This window comes from Umbelopsis ramanniana (genome assembly GCF_025399195.1).
Source record: "Umbelopsis ramanniana AG unplaced genomic scaffold K450scaffold_39, whole genome shotgun sequence".
Classification (NCBI taxonomy): domain Eukaryota; kingdom Fungi; phylum Mucoromycota; class Umbelopsidomycetes; order Umbelopsidales; family Umbelopsidaceae; genus Umbelopsis; species Umbelopsis ramanniana.
In genome coordinates, this window is record NW_026252125.1 from 1 (window position 1) to 24,880 (window position 24,880).

Consider the following 24,880-nt stretch of genomic DNA (forward strand, 5'->3'; position numbering starts at 1 on the left):
GTAACCCTTTCGCAATAAAAGATTCCTTAAAGTTCAACGTTCAACATCTCCGATCTTACAACCAGAATGCATGAAGATGCTATTGAGATGGTGAGACATTCTGCAATGCGCGCAGACAAAATGTAATGTTCAACATCTCCCATTTCGCAATCAGAATGCATGAAGATGCTGTGATTAAGATGGAGAGACATGCTGGAATGCGCGCAGGCATAATTCAATGTTCAACATGTCCGATCTTGCAATGAGTCGGAGTCATTTAGTACAGGTGGTAGAAAAGACCTTGGTTAACGGCGGTAATTCCCGCTTGCGGATTCGGAGGTACCTTGAACGCATCACATTCTGTGCGGCTATCATTGATGTTGTGGTTCTGTCGCTGCTCTCAAATGCAATAAAATGATTAACAACTCGGATCCTACAAACAGCATACAATCATTATATCGGCAATCTCTCTTTATCAAACCGAAGCTCTTATTCATCCAAGCATGTCCTACCAACGACAACTCCAGTTCATGTAGAAGATATGGAATTGCAGAACGATACTACTGCGAACATCACCATGACTAACGTGCACCGACCTCGTAACACTGCTAAGCTTGCTGAACACCCCAGGCCCTGGAACGCTCAGCATATTACGCAATATTCCACCTACGCTTCCATGACCAAGAAATGCTTTCGCAATAAAGCTTGCCTTAAGACTTAAATGCAATATTACTATATTATTAAGTTGGCGTTGAGCTACAAGAAGGCCATTGGTTATATACGACCTCGCATTAAAGATATATTTAACGCTTGCTTCACTTCCTCAGCTTAGCCAGCCAACATTATTAGCCGACAGTGCTACCAAGTTTTAAAGGGTCTTCTTTCTTTGATAACATTCTTTTGATTGCATATCCTGCACTTTTACTAGCAACACCATATGTTGTATAAGGCAGAATGTCTTGGTAGCCTCTTTCAACTGCTTGTATACTTTTTCCTACCACCAATAAGCACTCATTACTGTAGACAAACTGGAGCTAACGTCGTTATGAGATTGCTTTCATGATGTTTACATGCGGAGAATCGCTTTTGAATCTATGTATTCTAGCGTTGGAATTTGCTGCATTCTCTAGCCGCCATTTACACTGACTCTTTACAATGTCGTTTACAGATGTTTTTATAACATCTTCGTTATTTACAAAAGCACACATATTACAAGCACTGCTTTCGCTAATCATTTGCAATTTTACGTGAACCACGTAACTTTTTGGTATTGAATTTTTCCTTTCCCTTCGACACGTCGCCACCAACTGCTACGTAATTGGTTGCTACCCTCTACATCTCTTCCTGAATCATTTTTTGCCTCTCTTTTTTCCTCTTTTGCTTTCTTCTTCTGTATTCAATTTTGTGTCCTACTTGGACTTTCAACCAAATTATCATGAATGCTTAAATTGGGTTTGTGCCTGTATTGTCACCACCAGTAACCGATCTTGTTACGGTTATTTCACCATTTCAGCGCGTTTATTATCATGAACAACTAGTAACACCATCCCTGGCATTATTGAGGCATTGGACTGAGTCCAGCAGCTTTTGTAAAAAGGGATGGCTTCCACTCCTTAGCCTCATAAATAATGAGACGTATGCGTTAGTTATATCGATGATATTTGATGCCGATCTTTGCAGTTGCGACGGTTTTAGGTGTGGAGACGTTAATGCTGAGGACACAGATGGTATATGCTTTTCTGTAATGGGTTGTTTAGGTGATAACGACGCCTCAGAATGTTGTGCTTGGCCTGACTCAACGCTAGCGATGATGTTGTGAATACTAGTCGTATCACTTTGTGCAGCTAGGAGATGAGGTAATTGCATTTGTGTCTTTGGGGATCCTTGTTGCTGTTCTCTTTCAATAAGATCGTTTTGACTTCGATCACTTTCATGACTCCTTGTGTTAGATGTTCCTTCAATGTCCACATTGGTGATACACTCAGGGAACAAATGAAATACAGTAACAAGTGTTCTAGCGATGTCATACAACTTTTCGCATAACCCAAGTCCATGTGCCTCCAAGCTATAGATCGACAATTTAGAGCATGTGTTTAGCATATCTCTGGCGATATGTATTGGAAAATCCGGGCGTAAAGCGATATGTGCCGCTTTTGGATCAATGAGTCCATGAGATAAACATATGTACCATAGTCTATTAAGTAGCCATTGCCTTGTCACCAGGACATCAGTCAATTGTATTTCCAATGGTTGCCATTGCGAAGTTGAAGGATAGCGATTATCATGGCCAGCATTTCTCTCGTTGTTAGGTGAGGAAAGGCTCTTGTTTTCTAGAACTTTGGTTTCAAGTGCTTTGCTGACGGTGTCGTTTGTGAATGCGTTGTATAAAGCAATAGCTTTATTCATATCCCTATTGTGGCACTTTGTTCCGGCACATCTCCCGTTCCAGCAATCCACAAAGTCTTCGTCCACAATGTCGAATAGTCTTAGCTGGCTATGAGGAAAGTCGTCCATCTGACCAATATTAAATTTACGTTTGATAGCAGTCATGGATGCGCCGGGCCGACCACGAAACCCAATAGAGTGACCTCTTTGAAGGGCATAGGCTCTGTATACGTTACACGTTAGTAGAAGAACTTCTACTAACATGATGTTTTGGTCTTGTAGACTTACCTTTCTGTTATTGTCAATAACCAGTATACTCTTAGTCGCCGTTCTCGCTCGTCTTCATCAACATTTTCGTAGGCAGCTGAGTCATGAAGCTTCATTATGTGTCCAAGAGAGACAGATTCACTGAGACGAAGCCATGCTGCGTCATCGTTCCCAGTACTGGAGAGAATTACAAACATATAGAAGCTAGTCATGATAGCATCGATGGATGCATTGTTGCCAAGTTTGGAGCTGCTATGCATTCGATGCGATTCCTCCAGTAAATACAGAGCGCGCTTGGTATTCGACTTTTTAACACAACAACGATTGCCTATCTGAACTGGCTGTAGAAGTGCCGCCGCTGACATTGCAATAAGCAAAGCACCAAACTGGACGTCTGTCATATGGTGAGATTTATCTAATCGACTGAATAACCAACTCCGCTTGAATATCGGTATGATCGGATGCATGCGATCAAAATAAAGCGCGAGAAGTGGTATTAAAGAAGAATCGGAAAGTGGTGGTGTTTCGTCACTCTGTAGAGAAGAGGATTCTTCTTCGCTTGTGCTTCCGTCACTTACGCCATTGCCTTTTTCTAGATGTATCGATCCCCAGTCGTTCATTTGAGCAGTTCTTGCTGAGGAGGGCATTATGGACTGTACCGAAAGGTCAATGAACGATTCGAAATCTGGGAATGTTGCCTTATCGTTGTAGGATATATGATTTAAAAGGTTCTCTGACAGAGGGATATCGGTTTCGGAGTAGCGACTTGTTTCGGCTGAATCAGTAGCAATTTTTGAGTAGGAAGATTCCATAAAGTTTGCTAGATAAGAGGTAGGAATAAATGCTGGATTAGACAAAGGTACTGTCCTTATTGGCTGGACGTTCCTTTGGTTCACGGACTGCTGACTGAACTCTCCACGAAGACCCTGCTTCCCGTTCGAAAATTGAAAGGTTGGCTGCCCAGATGTAGGGTGCAACTTGACATCGGGAAAATCTATTACAGCAGCACTTTTTTTGCGTCCACTCGCCCGATGAGGTACTGAACTTTCTGTATGACTTAGGAAAGAGCTCATAGATACAGGTGGCGATGGAGAAAGATCGGCAGCAGGCTCTTTTTGATCACCTTCACCGTTAAATGCTTGACTATGTTGTCGCTTGAGTGATGATATACGACGTCCTGAAACCTCTCGTCCTCGTGAAGCTTTGATATAGGTACACTGTATATCATGTCGTCTACAGTGCTGACAAGGGTCTTCATGGCTACACTTGACACGCCTGAAATTACACTGTCATCCAGATGACCGACAAGTTGAAACCATGTTAGCATTCATGTTGCATGGAGCCAATTTCTGCAGTGTAGCTTACCTGATCGCACGCTCGTTGCACCCCCATTCACTAGATAGGCGGGCTGATTACAGTCGACCGAAAACTGAGCGGGAAGTGTGGGGATTTCGGAGAATGTATGATACACTTTGTCCAAGTGCCGCGGGTACGAATGGGACGGTGGAGGTACGACAGAAGTAATTACCAAAAACGGTGGTCATTTAAAATACGAACAGCGCCGCCTCCCGAACTCGCACCGAAGGACCACCGGAGTAGTCGAACCATGGCACTTCTCAAACTTTAAGGTTTCCCCACATTTCATTCTTGTAAAGACTTTATAAGAGAGAAAAATTTCCCCAATTGTCCTAACATTATCGCCTGCCTTGATTCGTTTACAAGTTAACCTGGAAAATGGCTACACCTGACAAAGAAAAGACCTCTATCACCGATAATGAAAAGGTTTTCATACATGAGGAAAAAGCTCAACATGAAGATGGCAATAGCTTGAAAGACGTGATCGAAGATACTCTTATGTGGAAGGATATTAATGAAAAGTCCAAGAAAGCTACTGAAATGGAACATACAATGTCGCTTTGGGACGGTTTGAGATCATATCCAAAGGCTGTAGGTTGGTCCTTAGTTGTTTCGACCGCTATCATCATGGAGGGTTACGACACGACACTTCTTGGATCTTTCTATGCTTATCCGGCCTTTCAAGAAAAATATGGAGAGCCTGTTGCTAGTGGGGGGTATGCAATTCCAGCAAGATGGCAAACTGCCCTTGGTATGGGAACCAATATCGGAGTCCTGATCGGTGTATTCATTAATGGTTTTCTCACTGAAAGGCTAGGATACAAGCGAATGATGTTGTACTCCCTTGCGGCTATCAGTGCTTGTATCTTTGTCCCATTCTTCTCTCCTAACGCTCCTGCTCTTCTTATTGGTCAAATAATGTGTGGTGTTCCTTGGGGAGTTTTCAGCACCCTGGCTCCTGCATATGCTTCAGAAGTTTGTCCAGTGGTACTCCGCGGCTATCTCACAACATATGTCAACTTATGCTGGGTCATCGGTCAACTTATCGCGGCTGGAGTTTTGGATGGACTTCAAACGAGAACTGATGAGTGGTCGTATAAGATTCCATTTGCCCTTCAATGGATGTGGCCCTTACCCTTATTTATCGCCATATGCTTTGCGCCGGAATCGCCTTGGTGGCTTGTTCGAAGAGGACGTGTTAATGATGCCACAAGGGCACAGAAAAGGCTGTCCAACTACTCTACAAATATTGACGAGGTGGTAGCTATGATGATTCACACAAATGAATACGAAAAGGCAATTAGCGAAGGAACTTCATACTTGGACTGTTTCAAGGGATCCAATCTTCGGCGAACTGAAATTTGCTGTATGGTTTGGTGCATACAAAATCTAAGTGGATCTCCTATTGCGTCCTATGCCACATATTTCTTTTTGCAAGCTGGCCTTGCCTCGTCAAATGCATTCGCCTTGAATGTCAGTCAGTATGCCTTTGGTTTCGTTGGAACGGTTCTGTCTTGGTTTTTGCTTACTCGGTTCGGACGTCGAACGATCTACTTAAACGGCCTCTGTGTATGCTGCGTCCTTATGTTTTTAATTGGCTTTTTGGGGTTAGCTCCAGCTAGCAATACTTCCATCCCTTGGGCAACATCTGGTCTCCTGCTTGCATTTGTCTTTGTCTACGATCTTACTATTGGGCCTGTCTGCTATGCGCTTGTGAGCGAGATTTCCTCCACAAGATTACGTGGAAAAAGCATTGGATTGGCGCGAAACTTTTACAACATACTGAGTATCTGCTTTAGTGCTTCCACACCGTATATGCTAAATCCTGATGCACTTGACTGGAAAGGCAAAGTCGGACTCTTTTGGGGCAGCATATCATTTTTATGCGTCATTTGGACTTATTTTCGCCTACCAGAACCAAAAGGTAGAACTTATGAAGAGCTGGACATCATGTTTGAAAACAATGTGCCCGCTAGACAGTTCAAGAGTTACAAGATTGAAAAGTGAATATCTGATATTAAGCTTATGTATAAGATGTAGTTTTAACTGAATAAATAACTGAATGATAAATAACTGATTACCACAATAAGGCAGACTCACAACAGAGTATTTAGTTGTTTTTAGAAAAAACGCTTTGGTTTAACGACGGGACTTGGTATTCATAATCTTAAATCGACAATTATCTGCTCTTGTAGCCTTATTCAACAATGATTTTTTCTAAAGAGATCAGGTAGACTTCATACATCTTTAAAGTTGTCCAAAAATAATTCAGCTACTGTTGAAAGTTCGTATTTCATTCACAACAACAACCAATATTTATTTGCCCACTAAATAAAGTATTTACATTCGTGGCTTTTGATGCACAACCGACAAGCTATCAACATTGTGCGCTTGAGTAAGATAGCGTGATTTATGGAAAGAAGGGATTGTAATAGCGAATAGTCAAAGTGACGTAGGAAGCCACCTACAGCTTACGCCAGCTATGCCCGTATATTCCCAGGTCATTCCAGTTTAGGCTCATTAAAGACCTTGTGGAAGCTCAATGTTCCACACCGAATTTTCACCGATTACCAGCCATCCATCTTGTGCCTATGTGCTTGCCGTTGAACTGTTTTCTGCTTTACTTTGAGGCTCTCGCATTCAGTTTAATAATGGTTGGTAAGATTTTATTACTTCATTCTCTATTTGCTATATAAACTTTGTCAGACGCCAACGATAGAAAGGTGTCTGAAAGATCATCGTTTGGATCTTAATTAACTATGATATTGAGTTAATTGTCCGCTTCCTCATTGACGTATGGGGTAGTTCAGCTTTGATTTTGTGGGGTGGTATGACAACATTCGGATACATCGAGATAAGGTGAGAGATCTTTAGTGCCATAGTAAGGCGAATCTCAGGAGATCCGCCTTTGGTTTGATGCTTGTTGTTTTCCACGGCTAAATGCAACTCAGGCTTGCGTTCCACTTAAGTAGCAGCCGTCAGATGGGCATCAGTTATTTCTGCATCATTAAAATTTTCTTCGCTTGCTAGTGACAAAAACTAGGTACTTTCAATATTCAAAGAGCATGAAAAAAATAATATTATGGAGTCAAAGTTCGGATAGGCTGCCAACCAAGCCTACATATTTTAATTATTATATGTGCGCTCTTTTACATATTACTTACACTTATATTTAAACAGTAGCTAATTCCACCCTCTCACGATGTGCACAGCTATGGAAGACCTGTCTTTGCGCACGTGTTTTCGCTATAGTATGTGTTGCATCAGCCCTTACAGCGCTTGAGCAGCAGGCTGCTCCGACATATCAAATTATCCGTAGGCGTACTCATATTGGACGCTGAAATTCCATAGAAATAATCAAATGTGGTTGAAACGTCACATAAACTCCACTGTGTTGACTCTATCCACACTTATTGGTAAGTAAGTCCCTTGACGAGCATGTAGACATATGTAACAGAGTCTGTTAATAATTTCAAATTCCACTCTATATGAGGGAGCCATTAAGCACATTCAGAAGCTTGAGTATGCTAGGCGTTGAAGATCGCGGAATTCACGTACAATGCAAATTACTTCTGGCGGCATCACTGTTGATCCGCATGTCTGCGAAATACACGGTTAATAGGTGTCGTAAAATGGCCATAGCGCTGCTGAGTGGTAAAAATTTCGGGGTGGTGGTATAAACTGGACAATAATCTGTTGGGTCGTTAGGAATGTCGTTCATCCGTGTTGTTTTAATTTCAAGCTCTTATTTTCAAAGCTTATGAACGATCTTTAAACCAAGCGCAAAAAGGTGTTCTTTCTGTTCAAACCAAAATTCTCGGTGTCTTGTAAACCCGATATATCAGTAGATTAGAGACGATTGATTACTATAATGGCGCTGCTGCGGAATATCCAATTCTGCAACATAGAGTCGCAGTCTACTGTATTCTATTATATAATGAGAAAGAAATACATAAACTCAAGCTGATATCACTTTTATGAAGTCCTTCGAAAGATGCTTGTAGACAGCAACTCCTTACAACCAAGTTCTTTTTTTTTTTTTTTTTTTACCAAATCTGGTTGAACATCACAGCTACAAATTTCCAATCCCGCTTTGGATAGATAATATACACGTCTTTCATGCCATGGATGTAGACGAGGATGCTGTACAGCAACTGGCTGACTTGGTGAGTATTGTTTTCTGCCAATGGGCTGCTTGCTTGACATACCTTTGCATGCACGCTGTGTGTGACAATGAATGGCAGAAGAACCACCCACTAGCCTCGAGACTTGGCATCTCATGACGCATGTTAACATAACTCATTGGTCGGTATGAATCTAGGGAATTCCCCGGCAGCAAGCTTTCATTGCTCTACAGGTAAAGGCACTCGAGATTTTTTTATGATATATATGGGTATTATGCTTACGCAGAGGGCTTCAGAAATACAATAACGATGTCATGAGAGCTGCTGACTACATATTTTCTGGGCACGCCGAGCAAGACCTAGTAGAGGTATGTAGCCATTAGATGAGAGGCAACCATCAAGAAAATGAAATTTTGATACTGATGAATATCCTCTCTAGCAGCCCCTCGAACTTCCCGAAGCTGCGCATCCAGCTGCTGAATCAGCAGACGTCACTAATCCCAATGAAGGCACTGCTTCAGCCCCAGAACCAGAACATGTAGTCGATACGGTAACAGATCCAGTGGATGGAAATCCGGCATTTATTTCTGAAACACAAAGTCTATCGAACGAACCATTAGATGTATTTGATGAACAGGTGACTTTAGACAAATGGCCTGTAGCTGGTAAGGCATAATTGAATGGGAGATGAAAAAATAAGCTGGCAGATTGGATTGCTAACAACAAAATCTCACACAGATGCTATAGCCTCAGAGGAAGATAATCTACTTACCATGAGAAGGAAGTCGCCCATTGAGCCATCGAATATGGAACAAATCGGTCCTACCACATCCAGTAGCTACGATGCCCAGCAATGGAGTTTAGTACCTTATCAAAATGATGTTAGTGAATGCTTTTGAAAGTGCAAAGTGGTTATCAAATGTGTCTGACATATCTTGGTCGAAATGATATACAGCAGAAGACTTTCTCCGCTGAGAATGACCAGGAAACGGACGCCCACTATTCTTACTATAATTTGACGTGGTGGAGAGACCCACTTCCAATCTATCGGAAGAGGATGATGAAGGTGTAAGTGAGTTATTAATGATCATCTTTGGCAGGATATCGTATTAAGAAGTCTTTTTAGGCCAGTGGGTCTAAGACCGCCACCATATGACTTCTCATGCTCGCCACCGCTCATACAATCATTATACCACGTCCCATTGTTCAAGACCGCCATACTATGTCAAAAGCCGAAACTGTCGAACTGGGGAAGCACGGAAAACTATTGGAAAGGAACTGGTCGAGGTATTCCGGATGAACCGAAATCTACTATCGATATACAGCCTCCTCCGTATGAAGTTGTAGTTGAAAATGCAATGAGCACAGATATGGAGGAAATGAGTTTGGATTCTACCACTCCTGACAGTGAAAGCTCATATGGTAGTGATGACCTTGAGCCAAGCAGTGTCTTGGCAAAGGCAGACGAAAGTGGGTTTTTGGCAGCTAAAACTGCAGCAAATCGAAAGGGTGAGTTCAGATACTCTCCTGGCTTTATACTATTCGTTGGCTAATGCGTTTTCAGTGGTATACGAATTGCAGCGGCTTTTTGCTTTCCTCTCTTATACCAATCGACGATATGTCAGCGTGAACAATGTTGTCAGAGCGATACAATATAGTGGGAATCTTGATGGTACTGAGCTTACAAATGCCAGACCAGAAGGTGAGCGATAGTACGATATGAAATATATTGATGTCATAGGTCTGACATAGGTGAAAAATCAGGTTTATTGGATCAGCTCATCACTTGTACTGGTTTCGACAATACATCCGAAAAGCTGTTTGAACTTGCAGATGGAAACACCTTGAATGCGTCCAGGTAAACAATGAAAAGCAAACATAATTCAAAACAGCAAAAATAACCCACACATTACCTTTTTCTTTTAGCCTCTTCACTATCAGTGCCATAATAGAGATGTTTGTGGATGGCGAAATACAGCAAGAGACAGAGCAAGAAACTGCTTTTTTCTTAGTCATTTCCCCTGATGAGACCACATTTGACTTTCATGGATGCCTTCGACCTCTAATATACGAGGACAATTATGACAGTGACAGCGATATGGATAACGGGATTGTGGACGATCAGAACACTGACTGTGGTGCTCGTTCCAAAACATGCAAGATAACTTCGTTCACCAAAGTACCACCCATTCTTCATATTTTCTTAGAGGACCCCAATCAATATTCTATTGGAGTACATACGGCTGCGGGCGGTCGACATAATCGATACAAAGTGGAAAAAACCATCTATATGGATCGCTATCTTCACGCGAATAGAGATAAAGTGCTCAAGATAAATCAGGAGATACGTAATGCGAAGGCAAAGGTCACTAGGACCAAGGAAAGGTTAAATTACTACAACAGAAACTGTCGCGATGTACGTGTGAGCTTGGATTTCTACATGTACAGAGAGTATTTACTAACATGTTGGCACATATAGCATACGGCCATCGAATACCTTGAACATACACTCAGTTACTTTCATTCACAAGATTCAAATGATGATACAATTGCCGTTGAAAAGCTAATCAATCAAGTGAAGCAAGATATTGAAAACGGAAATAAAGGTAAGTGGTATAGATTTATATGATGATAACTCACAATACTGGCGTTGACAAAACATTATATAGAATTGGAGGAAGCGGAGCATAATCTTCATCACCTTTCTGAAGCCATGTTCACTTGTACTGGACTATTACAGTGCAAATATACCCTTCATGCCATACTTATGCATGATGGAGGAAATGGGACGGGTCATCACTGGGCATATATTAATATGAAGACAAGTGGGATTGAAATTCAAGAAGATACCAAGACATGGTTCAGATGCTGTGATGCTTCGGTTGTCCCATGCACAGAGGAAGAGGTCCTTGAAGACGAAGCTCTTGTCTACTCGCTGATATATATCAATGAAGACGTCGAAAATTTGGATATTCCCAACGTTAGTGACATTATATCACCCAGCTTGAAGGTAAGTACATATCAAAAAAAACCTAATGTGTCAAGACAGCATTACTAAATGATAGTGACTAGACGCACGTGATGGAAGATTGCGACTCTTTTGAGGAAGAACTAGAAACAATGCACAATGTGGAAGTTACTTTTAATGATCAGATACATGCCTCAGACGATGAGGAAGATGATGATGATACGGCGTCGGTTGCTTTGGACTCTTCTCCTGATTTGGTAGATACCAGCAGTGACACTCAAAAAGCCGAATGGGTGGAAGAATGTCTAATGCGCATCCAACAAGAAGAGTCGAGAATACCAGGGGACCATTATCGAGTGATCGAAAGGTACGAATATTCTATTTCTTGATATTACAATTGGATAACATTATTCTAATGAAGAACAGTCTTGAGATATTCCTCGCCAAATTCGGAGAAATTAGTGCCTTGCGGTACCTTTTGGAAAATTTCGGATCAGCCTTCAACAACTTAGTAAGTACACCCTTATCTTTGTTCAATGTGCAGTATGCAATACGTTTTAATACAATGTGTCACCATTTCAACTTAGGCACCAGAGGAAGCTGGACAGGTTTTGACGTCCATGAAAACGGATCCTATGCTAGAGTGGCAGTACCATCTGTACCAAGACTACGTAACTATAGCGGAGATAATTAGTCAAGCAGTTGAAATGATTACGCAACATCAGGATGAAACGGCTTTGAAGTATTTGGTGATTGCCAAGGAACAAACGGTGAAATGGAAGGAATATTTGTGGCGAAGGAGTCATGCCAATAATATCGACGCATTGTTCGACGGGCCGTCATTTTTGTTGACCATTCAAAAGCTTGGAAAACACGTATTATCGGTAGGATATTTTCCATTACATTAATTATTGCCTCAACTGTCTTTGGAAGGTATTACACCTAATCTATTCTACGAGAGTCTTACTCACATGTCCTGTCTCTTAGGTGTCAAACGCCAAAGCATATGCGAAAGCTAGCAATGAAGCATACAGAAAACGAGGATTTGAAGATGCCATCCGGATATCAAAATATGCTCAAGCATTGTTGGACCCCGAATCTCTCGAACATGATCCGTTTTACAATCACCTACAAGAGCAATGGCTAAGCTTTACAGACACCATCACCGACTCGCTTGATGAACAGCAAGCTGAACTATTCAACACGCTGGTCATGAGCTTTCTAGAATATCAGGGCATGGATAATCGAGATTTGGAGATCACGAAACAGGAGCAAGGTTCTACCGAAGATTTAAATTTACGACAGCCTGCATGGGAGAGATATCGAGATGCTATGGGCAAAGTGGATCAAATACTCCTTTCTGAAGCTTGATGTTTCTCCTCCAATTTTGACAAAATACCCGGAAATTTTTGGTTCTCTTGACCCAAGGTTCCTAAAATAGTGATATCTAGTTTTTTTCATAATGACAATAAGCCAATTAGAATTATGATATGTCCGTTTAACATTGTATCTTTGTCCATTTGCTTCCCAACTACGTATGACGGGTCACTAAACTATAGCATTAAAGCTTGGTCTCTCCTCGGTGCGTTACAATCACTGGTTCATCTCCCCGCTGATCACCAACTTAAAAAATCTAATTTTCGCCTTTTTTTTTTCCTTCATAAATACTCTTTTTCACTGGCACTTGAGTATTCCTGTATCAAAGTGAACTATGCTAGTAAAGACGTATACCTTGGCAATCCTTGGTAAGGAAACAAAGAAAAACCTTTCCATGAATACGAACTGTAGCCCACAAAACTTAACACTCGGTGTACAGTTGCAGCCATGATGGCGACATCACAAGCAGCGACAAATCCCCACGCTGACAACGTTATGTCAGGCGAGATGATGAATAGTGGCTCCATGAGCCCAGAATTTGCATCAGAAAAGGATATTTCAGACATGACATTCATATCAACATCTGGAGAGAACATGAAGAATATGGCCAATTCAAAGGTTGCTGCTCATATGAAGCCTCTCGCTTCAGAAGCTGATGCATCGGAATTTCTAGACACCACCACTATAGAAAGTTTGGATTTTGCTACACCTGTCGCTTCCGGCAATAACAAGCACAAAAATTATGCTGCCACCAGCGCACGAGTGAATAAAGCCACCGGTGCCCAACTCCATGCTGCTATGGCTTCTGCATCGCTTACTCCAGAGCAGAAGAATAAACTAAAGAAAGGTAAGTGTACATGTCTTTACAGAACCAAATGGGATATATCCACATTAAAAACCTGACAATGTCTTCACTTCTAGGCATTGAGATCATCCAAAGTGTTCAAGAATCCGCCACTATCAATTCTGATTCATTGCCAAGTGCAGTGTTACCTCCTGTCCCTTTGATGACAGCTTGTGGCACTCAAGGTCAAATCGCAGTTACATACGTATGTGTTAATATCAAATTCTGGCGATGGATGAAATTTCCAAGCAGACTGACCTAAAAGTTTTTATTTTGTTTTATTTAAATTCCCTTGCGTCACGACAGAGCGAAGGACCCAGCGATGCTACTGCTAGAATTGTGAAGCAACTAAATGCGGCGAACGCAAAAGTAACCTTCTTCGTTAATGCAACATGGTATGTGATTTATCAGCTTTAATGCGCCGCAATCTCGTAGAACGCGTTATTTTACTTTTTTGGGATGTACTGTTTTAATAATTTTACGTCTGACAATAGGTTGTATTCACAACAATATGCCATGGTGGTCCAAAACACGTACAATGCCGGTCATTTTATTGGAATGACCTACCGTGTCAAGAATGACGATTCCTCAACCCTTTCCGAGGATGAAATACGAAATGATATCATTAATGATGCCAGAGTTATTCAGAGCTTAATTAACGTCGCACCCAAATATGTTCGTCTTCACTACACAAACGTGGAAGATACGAAGACAGAGAACATTCTAAAGGAATTAGGTATGGTTCTCGTCGGATATAACCTTGATAGTCAGGACTACTCCAAGTCTGCCAAGACTCAAGATGTGTACAAGACTGCTTTCCAAAAGCAAAAGGAAACATACGATGCCAAGGGTTCATTTATCTCCATCCAATATGACATCCCAGACACTAGCTCGTTGGAGTCGTTATCTTACATCTTAAACACTATTAATGATGAAGGATATACCATGGTGAGAATGGATGGATGTCTCAACGATCCCAAGCCATACAGAAAAGGTATGCTTATTTTGCACAGGCTATATTTGAATTTCCCAGTACTGACCGTTTTTTGTATGATCCACAGATGCCGCCAGCAATGAATATGTGTCTGATAAATTTACATTCAACACTACTGGATATAAAGAGGGTCAAACTCCAATGCAGCGAGGTGTCATTATTGACGACAATGGAAGTGAAACCACGACAACCTCTATCAAAAGCGGCGCCAGCTTGGCAACTCTCTCTGTAGGAGCTGTCGCTGCTCATTTGGTCCTTTTCTTGATGGGTGCCTTTATATAATCAGCTGAAAACGATTGGCTTACAGCATAATTTTGATCTTCTTATGGGATCGTTCCCCAATTAGAGCTTTGTATACGGCTCAATCTTTTACAGCCTAACAAATACAGGAACCAGTAGCCGGTATCATTTCACTCATTGTAATTAATCTTAGACAATATAAACGTAAACGTGTAACTCTTGCGTGCTATTTTATTTGCGTGTGTAAAAATTGAGCGATTGTGCTATAACAAAGTCCATTATAGCGAGTGAACGAACACAGGTGGTCCTATGCATTGCATTGTGATGATGAAGAATGAAAACAGGGATGGTATTATTTTTTATTAAAATATATTGTGTATAGATAAACTTAAGTACGAGAGGTAAATCGGACATGGACATTTTCCAACATGGAGGTAAAGCGAGCACCTTCCATAACAGGGTACGCTGAAGGCGGTCTAGCGACCTCAGTGATATCGTAGAGTGAAAAGACGAGAACAGCTGCATAAACAAGCTCCAAATTTGCCATATGACGACCGGGGCAAACTCTTGGGCCGCCGCCGAAGGTCCAGTCGAGTCTTTCCATCTGTCTCTTCTGTTCGGGTGTGGCGTCAATCCAGCGTTCAGGTTTGAACAAGAAGGGATCTGGCGTTGGACAATAACGCATACCAGCAACTCTGGTAAGCATCATGATATTAGTACCTTTGGGAAGAACATAGCCATCGATAACAGTATCGTGAATGGCCTCTACACCAGCAAATGGAGCAACGGGATGGAGTCTCTGAGTCTCATTGATGACTGCGGTTGTATAAGGAAATTGGGCAAAGATATTCTCCTCCATAGCGTCGCTTATTTCGTCAGATGACATCTGCTTTCTAGCAGACGGACTGCCAAGGATTGCGTCCACCTCAGCGTGCAGTTTTCGTTGTACATCAGGATTTGCCGCCAATAGATAAGCCATAGTCTGCATTGTATTTGCAGTCGTATCTAAGAAAGTTGCCAAGACTTAGAATGTATGATCTCTACCTTTAAAAAACAGTGTTTTTTATACACTCACCATAGCCAGCACTGATGACGGTAAGTAGATTGCCAACCATATCCTTAATTGACATCTTGCTAGCAGCCTTTGATGCTGACAGTAGGCCAGAGACCTCAATCTTGTTGATATCTTGGTGATTGATTGAATACCAAAGTGACTCCAGCATAGTGCTCATTTTATCGGACTTTTCCTTGTACGTATTGGGATCATAGTCTTCAATGATGGTCCGTACTGACTGATTCAATTTGGCCACGGTTTCGTCAAATTTGCGATCCTCGGCATCTCTGAATCCCACTTTGTGCCATGGGATAATTTGGAAAAGTCTTCTGCGCATAACTGTGAAGATAACCTTGATGTCCTCTAAGATGTTTTCAGGCAAACATTCCTCCTTGTCTATATAGTCCATTCACCGTGATGAGTTACCCTATTCCTTATGTGTCATCGGACGCTGTTAACAGTAACTTACCGTGAGCAAATGAGAAATCAATAACAACACCGAAGGCGAAGGCGCTGAACATATCAATTGTATTCTTCAATTCCTCTGGGTTATAGAAATTGGTCTTCGTGTATCTGCTGTTAGGGTCTTGCACTACTGTGGGATACCACTTATTGTCGATTTCATCGACCTCCTTTGAGAAACGGTCCAGCGACTTGCGCAGTTCAGTGGCATGCTTAATGATCAATTGTTTGGTCTTGTTGATTTTGCCTGGTGCGAATTGGGGAAATACCCAAGCTCTGCTATGGCGCCAATCATCACCTGTACAGTGTGAAGATTAGCAATTAGACGTATCGAATAACAGTAATCGATCCATGTACACTAACCTTCCATTGAGAAAAGACCAGGAACGCCTGAGTCCTGGAACTGTTTTTCAATGTTGAATGACCGTTTAAAGTTATTGGGACGCTCCCTGAAAAGCTTTTCAATAGCCTGAGGGGAGGATGCAAGCACAACACGCATAGGACCAATGAACATTTGTGCCATTTCTCCATATTTCCTAATCAAATCAGTTTAAGAATAGGGATTGATTTTGCCTTGGTGTGAAACAGGATACTCACCAACCAATGGCCTCAGTGAAGGCATTCAACTCATCCATTTTGAATTGAAGGCTATGGCCGACGATGGGAAGGTAGTCTGGCCCTGGCAAGCTTTCAATAGGTTTACCTTGCAGCTTGGGAGCACTCTTCTTTTTCCTATAAATGTGGGCAGCTCCAACTAGCGTTACAACACCAGCAGTGACAGCGACAGCCTGACGGTTCTCTTCAACAGCTTTGACCAGCTTTTCTGTGCTAGGAAGCCATTGGCGTAGTTGATCGAGTTGATTCATAGTTGTCGACAATACGACAGATTTAGTGCGAGTTATTTAATTGCTGGGGAGAATGAGTATTTGCTTTTTTTATAAAGAGTTTGACTCCGTTTCCGGAGGGTGAGTCAAGCTGGACATAATCCGGAACAAAATGTTAAAACCCCTTCTTGCGCGCTTTCCGCCACGAGGTATCCCGATATTCCAGTCCCGGGAATAGAAAGACGTTGTTCAACATAGAACATTGCATTGAATTTGATCATTGACAAGATGTGAAAAGGGGGGGGGGACTGATCCGTGTCAGGGATGGAAAGTTAAGGATGACAGCAAAAACCCTATTTGTCTTTCGTAGAAGAGATATCCGTGATGTATGAATATGCCAGTGTACTGCCATCACCTTATTAAAGATATGAAGCAAATCCGGTTCATTCCATAGGCTCTACTATCGTTTCATTTCAATTTATCTGAACAAAGGAGCTGTCGATCCTTTATGCAGCGTTTCACCATTTGCTTAGCTCAACACTTTTTGCCTAAAACCATAAAATGGTCACAAAAAAAGTACGAGCACCCTTTTGTCAGCCATGTTCGAGCCCATTTCATGCATTGAATGTAGACGACGAAAAGTCAAATGCAATCGCAGAAACCCTTGCGACCAGTGCACACTGCGAAAAGCAGCCATGGATTGTAAATACCCCACTGCTTTAAGAAGACGGCGAGCTCCAGACACCGAAGACTCCCAGGAGCTAGAAACGTTACGGAGCAGGCTGAACGATGTTGAATCCCTATTGGCGGATATACAACAAAAAAATCAGCCGGACGACGCGCCTATGGAAGAACTTTCAAAGTACCTCGATCATGCCGCCCTCGCATCCATGCTAAAACCTCTTCGAGAATCCTTGGAAAACTATGAACAATCCATTAGTTATGTCTTTGAGGAATATGACGATCCGACTGCGCTCCTGCTTCCTCGCATTATGGATAACGAAGATACAGAAACTGATTTTATTGCATTCCTTATCGCTTACTTTTTCCAGTTGGCCGACCATCCATACGTTTCCAGCGCTGAAACATATGAGCTTGTGCGACAAATGCACACGTTGAATCAAGATGGACTGCTGCTTTTGATGATTTTGGCAACCAGTTCGCGCAGTCTTCCTTCCAATCATCCCGTTTTGACTGAAACCGGCCTTACTGCTGGTGAGATCTCAGAGCGCTTCATGGAGAGCTATAACAAGCAACGAAGTTATTTCACCAAAGAGAGCCTTGCTACAGTTCAAGCTCATATTCTCGCCTGCTATCACCATATGGCGTTTGAAAGAGTTGAAAGTGGATGGAAGTCAATGGTAGCTGGCGTTGGTGCAGCGTGGAGCATCAACCTTCATGTTGTCAACCCCTCTCGACCCACTGTTCCTCAAGAACGGCGCTGTCAAATATGGGCGGCGCTTTCCGTATTGGAAGCCACGGTATGCGGAACGCAAGGACGACCAAACCTTATTACCATAGCTGGGTTGCAATCGGATGTGCACTCTACGAAACAAATGACAGACACCTCAAGTCTGTGTCGCCAAATCAATATCCAAACTACTACTGGCCTCCTCATGGACTATCATTCTGTCCTAGCCTTTGATGCTGCCATTGATGATGAGGTTGCCAAACTGGAACACAGTCTAGGCGGAAAACCTCAAATCGAAGGTGTTATTCTCGAATTACTTGCTGTCCAAGCCAAGCTCCATCAACCACATATAACAAGTCACCCGCAGTCAGAAAAGAAGATGACTTTTGCACTCACGAAGTTTTTGTATCATCTAAAGAACATCGTAATGGTCCTTGGTAACGACCTGAACACCAGGATTACACTATTGCAGTGCAGGTTCGTGCAAGTACTTATAATCCTCTATACATATTTTCACACTGGAGGGTCTCTACTGGATAGGCAAACTATCAACAATGATCTTTCCAGTATCATTGCTTCAGGAGTTTGGCGTGAGAACGCAAAAGCGGTGGTAGACATGATTGTATACAATCCGGACAAACGTGTTGAGCTGAATCTGGACGCTGATTCTTTCCCAGGGATGGTGTACGCTTTAACACAAAGCGATTTCATTCCTGAAGATTTCTTTGGGGCTATTGTGTCCTAAAATTGAGAAAATGGAAAGAACGATATGTTTAAAACAGCACTATATTGTTTATACTCTTCTTTCGATGTATCTGAATGTAGAAATGTTTGAAAGACACGGAGAAACCGATCAATAGTCTATAGTTTGATGCTATACATCGTACATCTTTTATTTCGTCTTACACTACCTCCACATTATTGGAATTTACTTTTTCTCATTGCATTATTTCTATAAGTTGTCTATTCACCTTCGTGGTTGCATTTAGAAAATATATAAATACCTGTCATCTCAATTTGAATGGCACTTACAGTGAAAGGAAACACGTATGCCTAGTAGGTCGATAATTTCAATTATCTAAGTATTTGCAATGTATTGCTTGCCTCTTGCTTCATCCAATGAATCGCATGAGCTGCAAAATATGTACTGTTTTGAAACTAACGGATATGGAACATCAAGGGGAGACAACCTCTTCGCCAGACATTATTCAGCTTTTGTTAAATTGCATCTGGGATAATGCGCTTTGAGAGCTTTTTCTGCCTCGGCGAAGAAAATTGACTTGCAAAAGTTTATTCATTCGTCGTTCTAGTGGTATATGCCAATGAGATTGTTACCATTTATAAGCTGTCTTTAAAAGTAGCGTTGAACGGCGACGGAATACGGCCTGCGTAGCCTATGCATGGTAAGCAAACTGAACTTTCCGGCGTTTACCGGACTTTGGCATCATATTGATTTGAGATGAAGGTTCTGATAACTTTGAGCAAACAAAATGTCTACAATATAAATCTTTCAGTATCAAGGACAGGTGGCTGAAAACGATTATCATTCTGCGCTCTGTCAAGTGAAGTATCAGGTATAACAACATCTGCTTTCCATGGATCGGCCATTCAATTGCCACGTGTGGAATAATGAAGGGCTTAATAATGAACGGTTTGCTTAGCTACTTTAAAACATATCGAAGACAATGCGGTGTTGAAGGGAAATTCTAGAAGACGGTCGATATAGCTTGTCGTACATGAGAGTACTTTGGGATATCGCTGATCAAGCTTAAAGCCGGTGGGGTTACGGAGTAAGGTCAAAGTCCGTGAGTTAAGTTTCAGTGTGGCGCATGCCTGCCTCCATCTGATAAATTCCAGCAAATAGCAAATGATATAAATTGTAGCAAAATTTATGGTCTTCTTTCATCAAAAAATTCTCTCCATCAGATAATATGCCTACCAATACTTCAGCAAAACTCAACGGCAAGGTTGCTATCGTTACTGGCTCATCAAGGGGCCTGGGAGCTACCATTGCTACCCATCTGGCTTCGCAAGGTGCTCAAGTGGTAGTGAACTTTGTTAACTCCGCAGAAAAAGCAAATTTGGTTGTATCTGCCATCAAGGATAACTGCGGTGAAGCGATTGCTGTGAAAGCCAATATTGGTACGGAGGATGGACCTCAAAAGCTGGTGGATGAAACTGTGAAAGCTTTTGGACATATTGATATTATCGTCAATAATAGCGCGATTCTGAAAGTGGAAGAATTGGGTGAAATCATGACAGCGAATTTCGACGATAGTTACGCTATTAATGTTCGTGGCCCTCTGCTCTTGGTGCAAGCAAGTCTTCCTTATCTTAGAGACAATGGTAGAATCATCAACATATCCTCTACATCTGCACGTGCTGGATATCCTGGACTCTCTGTGTACGGCGGAACCAAAGGTGCCATTGAAGCAATGTCCAGGGTCTGGGCATCGGAGCTCGGCCCAAAGCGCAACATAACAAGCAACTGTGTGGGCGCTGGCCCTATTATGACGGATATGATCAACGATGATGTGGAATGGGCAAAGGGTATGACTGTCAATGCACCTCTTCCAAGAATCGCATCACCTGCGGATATTGCTGATATCGTTGGATTTCTTGCCAGTGAACAAAGTCATTGGGTTACTGGAGATGTCATTAATGCTAATGGTGGCATCATCTTTTATTGAGCACTGGGTATGGCTTCTGAACATGGGAGGACATATCCATAGATGAGCATTTATGAATTCGTTATATAACTTCTCAATCTGTACTTCCCAATATTCCTTCCGCATTAGCAGTTACTGTGTGGTAAAGACAAATAGTAAACATGATTTATCTCCTGATTTTGATCACCCCATGCGAGCATATATAATTGTAGTTAATGACATAGAAATAGCACTTGCAAATCTAAGCGCAAGCCATTTTGAAACCCGTTCGCTTCTTTTATTTACAGCAAGCGTGTCATAATCCATCTATATTGTACATGTCACTATTATACACATTTAGGAACCATACATTAGAGATTGTCCGTTCAGTCCCAACCGTCGACCTCTAAACCAGCTCCAAGACCATCGCCAGTCCTTGTCATCTTCTTTGCATCGTTTTCCAGTTCTGCAACTACGTCTATTTTGCTTCTCTTTCTTTTCTTGTTTGTCTTATCCACGACAGAGACTACACCAGATCGAGCGGCGATATCCGACTTAGCATCCAAAATAGTCTCACCTGGCTCTGGGATCTTGATTGTCTCAATAACCGCCATAGAATCAACATCAGGCTCTTTTTCGGTAGTGGGTGGTTTCTCTTCTTCCAATTTTTCATGCTTGTCCTGTCTGTCCTCGTCTGTAGGTTCGGGAGGAGGTGCGAAGAAAGTATCATGCTTTTGTTTTGTTGGCTTCGATATGCTAGCCTTGCGTTGTTGACCCTTATTAGGCTTGCCAGTATCCGTTTGCTTCTTTCTATCGCCTTCAACATCGTCGCCCGCTTTCTGAGGAGGTGCAAAGAAGGTGTCATGTTTTTGCTTTGCAAGTTTGGATGGTCGATCTTTCGTTGCTGGTTGTGGTTTGGAGTATGGCTTATTCCTGCCTTTAAAGTCTGATTTGGCTTTGTTGGCGGCATATGGCTTTTTCTGGTGCTTCTTTTCGATCTTGCCACTATCTTTGCCATGGCTAGTCTCGGGGGCAGCAAAGAATGGGTCATGCGCGAGCTTCCCTGATTTAGGCTCGCGATCCTTAGAAGCTGGAGCATGAGGTTTTACTTTTTCCTTTCCGCGGTTCTGATCAATCCCCTTCTTCTGACCATTTATGATCTCTTTTCCATGTTCGTCTTGCTGTTTCGAAAGATTCCTTTCCTTAATGGCTTGTTTTTTCGCTTTGCTTTTGGGCATTTGGGCTACAAATTATGAGTATAGCGACTTGCTGTCAAGAAGGAGAGAAATTTTTTTGGTTGCAACTCCGTAAAATTTCAAGACTTGTTGGACTTCTAGCAGCGGCACAGCTCAATACATACTTCAAAGCATCATGTTACATATCTTACGATCCGCAACCTTCTTTGTCACTCTCTTCTACTCATGTTACTTTTGTATGGCGTCGGCACAATCTATGGTATATCTTGAGAATTAAGCTGACATTTGCGATGCTTCGTATCATGTGTGGTAACTGACTCTATACGTGCGAGATCGAAGCAGACAGCTTCCAAGGCTGGGAAACTTAAAGTTGTCTGATCGTATTTTCAATAATGCTTCTGCACTCATAAACACAGGAGTACCATAAATGATCTGTTGGATTGAATGCGTGGAAATGAACACACGCCGTCCACGGAGTCGAAAAAAAAAAAACGACTCATAGAGCGGCATCAGCAACTACTATAACTCTTGTTCATGAATCAAGGGTAGCCCACTCAAAATTGCTTAGCATTTCATAGAGGCATTTCATTTGTATATAATATGTACAGATACTGTCGGAACGGTTTGATAGCCGAATTCGTGGAAACTGAGAAAGTCTAAAGGAAAGTATATAAGGAAAACGCATAGCTATATGGGCTCGGAGAAGTTATCGGTGCTTTCAAGATGAATCTGAACAGAGGAACCGTATGTAGACCACATTTGAGCAATCAGTGCTATGTCATTGTTATGCTTGTTGATGTCCTATGGTAAAGCGGAATTAGATGGATATTGTCGACCCATGATCCCATTTGCATTCATACCTCCAAACGTTCGTTCAGATCCGTCACCACTTGATTCAACTTGACCTGCACAGAAATTCATCAGCTCCAAAGATGTAATACTTCATTAAAATAGGATTCTACATACCACATTAGCAACGATTCTGCTCAGCAAAGCATTCTGCTGCTGTTCATGTGGATTTTCCATGATGTAAGGGACTGGAATGAAAGACTCATCCCGTCAGGCGCGTCACAAGTTTCCAGAAAATAAAAATTTCCAGGCGCGTCCATTTAACAGGTACACTTTTCGACAAGACGTGATTCGAATTTCCTTTCACGAAACATCCACTCACAAAATGTTGGCTGAAGAGAGCATTGTTGAACACCCTGTTGAAGTCAAAGTAGAGGAACCCACTAACGAAGAGGTCGATCCTATTTTACATGAGAGACAAGAGTGGATCAAACACATGCGTTTGAAATTCTGCATTCGCCCCGAGTTCGAAATCACAAAAACTATGATCCATGAGGATGGTACTTTGAACCAAGAGTAAGTATACGACTTTGATTGGAATTTGATACTTCAAAATAATGGGCTAACAGATTTCGAACGATAGCTACTTTCGACCACCTAAGGGAGCAAAGCCTGAAGAAGCTCGCAAATGGACAGATAATGATAAAACTTTACTTATTCAAGGCATAGAGAAATACGGCATAGGCCATTTCACTGAGATATCAAGAGAGCTTCTGCCGAAATGGGTAAGGATCTTTAATCTCAATATTAATTTCTGGATGACCTCCACAAGTGTAACTAACCAAGCATGACCTGCACAGTCTGGAAATGATTTGCGCCTTAAAACCATTCGTTTAATTGGACGACAAAATTTGCAACTTTATAAAGGCTGGAAAGGAAATGCTGATGATATTAGCCGGCAATTTGAGAAAAACAAAGAAGTCGGTTTGAAATATGGAACGTGGAAGCAAGGCTGCTTGGTATATGACGACGATGGCTTAGTGGAGCAAGAACTTTTGGCAATGAAAAGGTCTGATACAGCAACATCAGCTGATAACGAGGACAGTGAGGTAGCGGTAGATGACGACGTGGAAATGGAGGATGTAAGTCCTTTTGCTTAAAGAAAAAAAACCACCAGAAGTGTGGGGTATATTTCCTGTGCCTAATTAATTATATGTCACACAACTCATACAGGCTCAAAAGGCCATCCGGTGAAAAGGACAAATGGCTGTTTTTTCTTGTACAATCTCCCCACAAGCACTCGTGTTGTACATAGTTATAGTGAATCTTGATCAATGAAATATTCCTGTTACAATCTTACACATCACTTGTGCATTACCAAATGAAATAATTTCCGTTCTGTAAATGGTGCAGTGATTAACACATTTAAGCTGGTATGCCCAATCGTTTACCACCGATCAACAAATTTAAGGTTGGGATGGCCACCCGCTTTGAATTGATCACAAGGAAGACAACGCACTGCCGATTATTAGATCAGCACCGCGGCCTGTTTGTCCCAAGACGATGGGTCTAACGTTAATATTACGGCCGAGCACCCACGCGGGCGACATACGAAACCAACCTCTTGTAATGCCTTGACCTGAAGAGGCAACTATTAAAATGGAGTGGGGGAGAGGCGATATCGATTGCTTTTAATTAATTTTATGTTGTGATGCATATACCAATGTTGAAGAAGGAATCTTGTTATAATAACTACTTTAATACAGCTCGTCGATGGGGCTTACAATGACTCGGCATGCGGCCCATTCCGCCGCCCATATCCACCAATATTCTTTCGTGAGACTTCTACACCACGCACTTGCATGCATGTGACCTTTTCCATGCTAGTTGATATGTGTAGCACACCAATGTGAAAAATTCATACGTCGCATCATTTTTCCGCCATTATCATCTTCGTTGACC

General features: G+C 42.0%; 12 protein-coding genes across 12 annotated transcripts; 8 read left to right on the forward strand and 4 right to left on the reverse strand.

Moving 5' to 3' along the window:
* Nucleotides 1-1,137: 1,137 nt before the first annotated feature.
* On the reverse strand, nucleotides 1,138-4,129 carry K450DRAFT_247231 (uncharacterized protein). Its single transcript, XM_051590037.1, has 3 exons — nucleotides 3,997-4,129; nucleotides 2,653-3,917; nucleotides 1,138-2,587 (listed from the first exon to the last, which is right to left on the reverse strand). The coding sequence occupies exons 1-3, from the start codon at nucleotides 4,021-4,023 to the stop codon at nucleotides 1,504-1,506; spliced, it is 2,376 nt and encodes a 791-aa protein (XP_051443312.1). The 5' UTR covers nucleotides 4,024-4,129; the 3' UTR covers nucleotides 1,138-1,503.
* Nucleotides 4,130-4,428: 299 nt separating this feature from the next.
* On the forward strand, nucleotides 4,429-5,994 carry K450DRAFT_211524 (uncharacterized protein; the record flags this gene model as incomplete). The annotated part of the gene is made up of 1 exon (XM_051584796.1): nucleotides 4,429-5,994. The coding sequence occupies exon 1, from the start codon at nucleotides 4,486-4,488 to the stop codon at nucleotides 5,992-5,994; it is 1,509 nt and encodes a 502-aa protein (XP_051443313.1). The 5' UTR covers nucleotides 4,429-4,485.
* A 1,134-nt stretch (nucleotides 5,995-7,128) lies between these two features.
* On the forward strand, nucleotides 7,129-7,902 carry K450DRAFT_247233 (uncharacterized protein). Its single transcript, XM_051590038.1, has one exon. It carries the CDS (start codon nucleotides 7,476-7,478, stop codon nucleotides 7,665-7,667), a length of 192 nt encoding a protein of 63 aa, XP_051443314.1. The 5' UTR covers nucleotides 7,129-7,475; the 3' UTR covers nucleotides 7,668-7,902.
* Nucleotides 7,903-8,107: 205 nt separating this feature from the next.
* K450DRAFT_247235 (uncharacterized protein) lies at nucleotides 8,108-9,368 on the forward strand. The gene is made up of 7 exons (XM_051590039.1): nucleotides 8,108-8,153; nucleotides 8,309-8,344; nucleotides 8,408-8,479; nucleotides 8,551-8,776; nucleotides 8,850-8,992; nucleotides 9,067-9,179; nucleotides 9,243-9,368. The coding sequence occupies exons 1-7, from the start codon at nucleotides 8,112-8,114 to the stop codon at nucleotides 9,265-9,267; spliced, it is 657 nt and encodes a 218-aa protein (XP_051443315.1). The 5' UTR covers nucleotides 8,108-8,111; the 3' UTR covers nucleotides 9,268-9,368.
* Nucleotides 9,369-9,839: 471 nt separating this feature from the next.
* K450DRAFT_247242 (uncharacterized protein) lies at nucleotides 9,840-12,933 on the forward strand. The gene is made up of 8 exons (XM_051590040.1): nucleotides 9,840-10,527; nucleotides 10,591-10,717; nucleotides 10,781-11,121; nucleotides 11,184-11,446; nucleotides 11,506-11,590; nucleotides 11,667-11,963; nucleotides 12,067-12,824; nucleotides 12,896-12,933. The coding sequence occupies exons 1-7, from the start codon at nucleotides 10,066-10,068 to the stop codon at nucleotides 12,448-12,450; spliced, it is 1,959 nt and encodes a 652-aa protein (XP_051443316.1). The 5' UTR covers nucleotides 9,840-10,065; the 3' UTR covers nucleotides 12,451-12,824; nucleotides 12,896-12,933.
* K450DRAFT_272927 (uncharacterized protein) lies at nucleotides 12,791-14,576 on the forward strand (the record flags this gene model as incomplete). The annotated part of the gene is made up of 6 exons (XM_051593067.1): nucleotides 12,791-12,824; nucleotides 12,896-13,303; nucleotides 13,378-13,505; nucleotides 13,607-13,695; nucleotides 13,795-14,294; nucleotides 14,362-14,576. 6 exons carry the CDS (start codon nucleotides 12,791-12,793, stop codon nucleotides 14,574-14,576), a joined length of 1,374 nt encoding a protein of 457 aa, XP_051443317.1.
* K450DRAFT_247246 (uncharacterized protein) lies at nucleotides 14,534-17,082 on the reverse strand. The gene is made up of 5 exons (XM_051590041.1): nucleotides 16,648-17,082; nucleotides 16,414-16,586; nucleotides 16,058-16,348; nucleotides 15,610-15,984; nucleotides 14,534-15,539 (listed from the first exon to the last, which is right to left on the reverse strand). Exons 1-5 carry the CDS (start codon nucleotides 16,914-16,916, stop codon nucleotides 14,923-14,925), a joined length of 1,725 nt encoding a protein of 574 aa, XP_051443318.1. The 5' UTR covers nucleotides 16,917-17,082; the 3' UTR covers nucleotides 14,534-14,922.
* A 1-nt stretch (nucleotide 17,083) lies between these two features.
* Nucleotides 17,084-19,328, forward strand: K450DRAFT_247251 (uncharacterized protein). The gene has a single exon (XM_051590042.1). It carries the CDS (start codon nucleotides 17,474-17,476, stop codon nucleotides 19,028-19,030), a length of 1,557 nt encoding a protein of 518 aa, XP_051443319.1. The 5' UTR covers nucleotides 17,084-17,473; the 3' UTR covers nucleotides 19,031-19,328.
* Nucleotides 19,329-20,216: 888 nt separating this feature from the next.
* On the forward strand, nucleotides 20,217-20,975 carry K450DRAFT_176453 (uncharacterized protein; the record flags this gene model as incomplete). Its single annotated transcript, XM_051584242.1, has 1 exon — nucleotides 20,217-20,975. The coding sequence occupies one exon, from the start codon at nucleotides 20,217-20,219 to the stop codon at nucleotides 20,973-20,975; it is 759 nt and encodes a 252-aa protein (XP_051443320.1).
* A 150-nt stretch (nucleotides 20,976-21,125) lies between these two features.
* Nucleotides 21,126-22,409, reverse strand: K450DRAFT_247254 (uncharacterized protein). The gene has a single exon (XM_051590043.1). The coding sequence runs from the start codon at nucleotides 22,169-22,171 to the stop codon at nucleotides 21,320-21,322; it is 852 nt and encodes a 283-aa protein (XP_051443321.1). The 5' UTR covers nucleotides 22,172-22,409; the 3' UTR covers nucleotides 21,126-21,319.
* Nucleotides 22,410-22,655: 246 nt separating this feature from the next.
* On the reverse strand, nucleotides 22,656-23,172 carry K450DRAFT_247257 (uncharacterized protein). The gene is made up of 3 exons (XM_051590044.1): nucleotides 23,096-23,172; nucleotides 22,990-23,034; nucleotides 22,656-22,930 (listed from the first exon to the last, which is right to left on the reverse strand). The coding sequence occupies exons 1-3, from the start codon at nucleotides 23,153-23,155 to the stop codon at nucleotides 22,817-22,819; spliced, it is 219 nt and encodes a 72-aa protein (XP_051443322.1). The 5' UTR covers nucleotides 23,156-23,172; the 3' UTR covers nucleotides 22,656-22,816.
* A 70-nt stretch (nucleotides 23,173-23,242) lies between these two features.
* K450DRAFT_247259 (uncharacterized protein) lies at nucleotides 23,243-24,333 on the forward strand. The gene is made up of 4 exons (XM_051590045.1): nucleotides 23,243-23,494; nucleotides 23,562-23,703; nucleotides 23,779-24,060; nucleotides 24,161-24,333. The coding sequence occupies exons 1-4, from the start codon at nucleotides 23,304-23,306 to the stop codon at nucleotides 24,170-24,172; spliced, it is 627 nt and encodes a 208-aa protein (XP_051443323.1). The 5' UTR covers nucleotides 23,243-23,303; the 3' UTR covers nucleotides 24,173-24,333.
* Nucleotides 24,334-24,880: the final 547 nt, after the last annotated feature.

Excerpts from the sequence above, each read along its gene's own strand:
- K450DRAFT_247251 (XM_051590042.1), top strand. The coding sequence starts at position 17,474 with ATGTTCGAGCCCATTTCATGCATTGAATGTAGACGACGAAAAGTCAAA.
- K450DRAFT_247231 (XM_051590037.1), bottom strand. The coding sequence starts at position 4,023 with ATGGGGGTGCAACGAGCGTGCGATCAG. Across the intron at positions 3,918-3,996 it reads TGCAACGAGCGTGCGATCAG|TGTAATTTCAGGCGTGTCAA; the intron begins GTAAGCTACACT and ends TCTGGATGACAG. Across the intron at positions 2,588-2,652 it reads TTATTGACAATAACAGAAAG|AGCCTATGCCCTTCAAAGAG; the intron begins GTAAGTCTACAA and ends TAACGTATACAG.
- K450DRAFT_247242 (XM_051590040.1), top strand. The coding sequence starts at position 10,066 with ATGTTTGTGGATGGCGAAATACAGCAAGAGACAGAGCAAGAAACTGCT. Across the intron at positions 11,122-11,183 it reads TTATATCACCCAGCTTGAAG|ACGCACGTGATGGAAGATTG; the intron begins GTAAGTACATAT and ends GATAGTGACTAG. Across the intron at positions 11,964-12,066 it reads TTGGAAAACACGTATTATCG|GTGTCAAACGCCAAAGCATA; the intron begins GTAGGATATTTT and ends CCTGTCTCTTAG.
- K450DRAFT_247246 (XM_051590041.1), bottom strand. The coding sequence starts at position 16,916 with ATGAATCAACTCGATCAACTACGCCAATGGCTTCCTAGCACAGAAAAG. Across the intron at positions 16,349-16,413 it reads TGGTCTTTTCTCAATGGAAG|GTGATGATTGGCGCCATAGC; the intron begins GTTAGTGTACAT and ends CACACTGTACAG. Across the intron at positions 15,540-15,609 it reads CGTCATCAGTGCTGGCTATG|ATACGACTGCAAATACAATG; the intron begins GTGAGTGTATAA and ends CAACTTTCTTAG.
- K450DRAFT_247235 (XM_051590039.1), top strand. The coding sequence starts at position 8,112 with ATGGATGTAGACGAGGATGCTGTACAGCAACTGGCTGACTTG. Across the intron at positions 8,345-8,407 it reads AAGCTTTCATTGCTCTACAG|AAATACAATAACGATGTCAT; the intron begins GTAAAGGCACTC and ends AGAGGGCTTCAG. Across the intron at positions 9,180-9,242 it reads CGGAAGAGGATGATGAAGGT|TGGGTCTAAGACCGCCACCA; the intron begins GTAAGTGAGTTA and ends TTTTTAGGCCAG.
- K450DRAFT_247254 (XM_051590043.1), bottom strand. The coding sequence starts at position 22,171 with ATGCCCAAAAGCAAAGCGAAAAAACAAGCCATTAAGGAAAGGAATCTT.
- K450DRAFT_247233 (XM_051590038.1), top strand. The coding sequence starts at position 7,476 with ATGAGGGAGCCATTAAGCACATTCAGAAGCTTGAGTATGCTAGGCGTT.
- K450DRAFT_247257 (XM_051590044.1), bottom strand. The coding sequence starts at position 23,155 with ATGGAAAATCCACATGAACAGCAGCAGAATGCTTTGCTGAGCAGAATC. Across the intron at positions 23,035-23,095 it reads GCAGAATCGTTGCTAATGTG|GTCAAGTTGAATCAAGTGGT; the intron begins GTATGTAGAATC and ends ATTTCTGTGCAG. Across the intron at positions 22,931-22,989 it reads ATCTGAACGAACGTTTGGAG|GACATCAACAAGCATAACAA; the intron begins GTATGAATGCAA and ends GCTTTACCATAG.
- K450DRAFT_247259 (XM_051590045.1), top strand. The coding sequence starts at position 23,304 with ATGTTGGCTGAAGAGAGCATTGTTGAACACCCTGTTGAAGTCAAAGTA. Across the intron at positions 23,495-23,561 it reads GATGGTACTTTGAACCAAGA|CTACTTTCGACCACCTAAGG; the intron begins GTAAGTATACGA and ends TTCGAACGATAG. Across the intron at positions 23,704-23,778 it reads GAGAGCTTCTGCCGAAATGG|TCTGGAAATGATTTGCGCCT; the intron begins GTAAGGATCTTT and ends TGACCTGCACAG.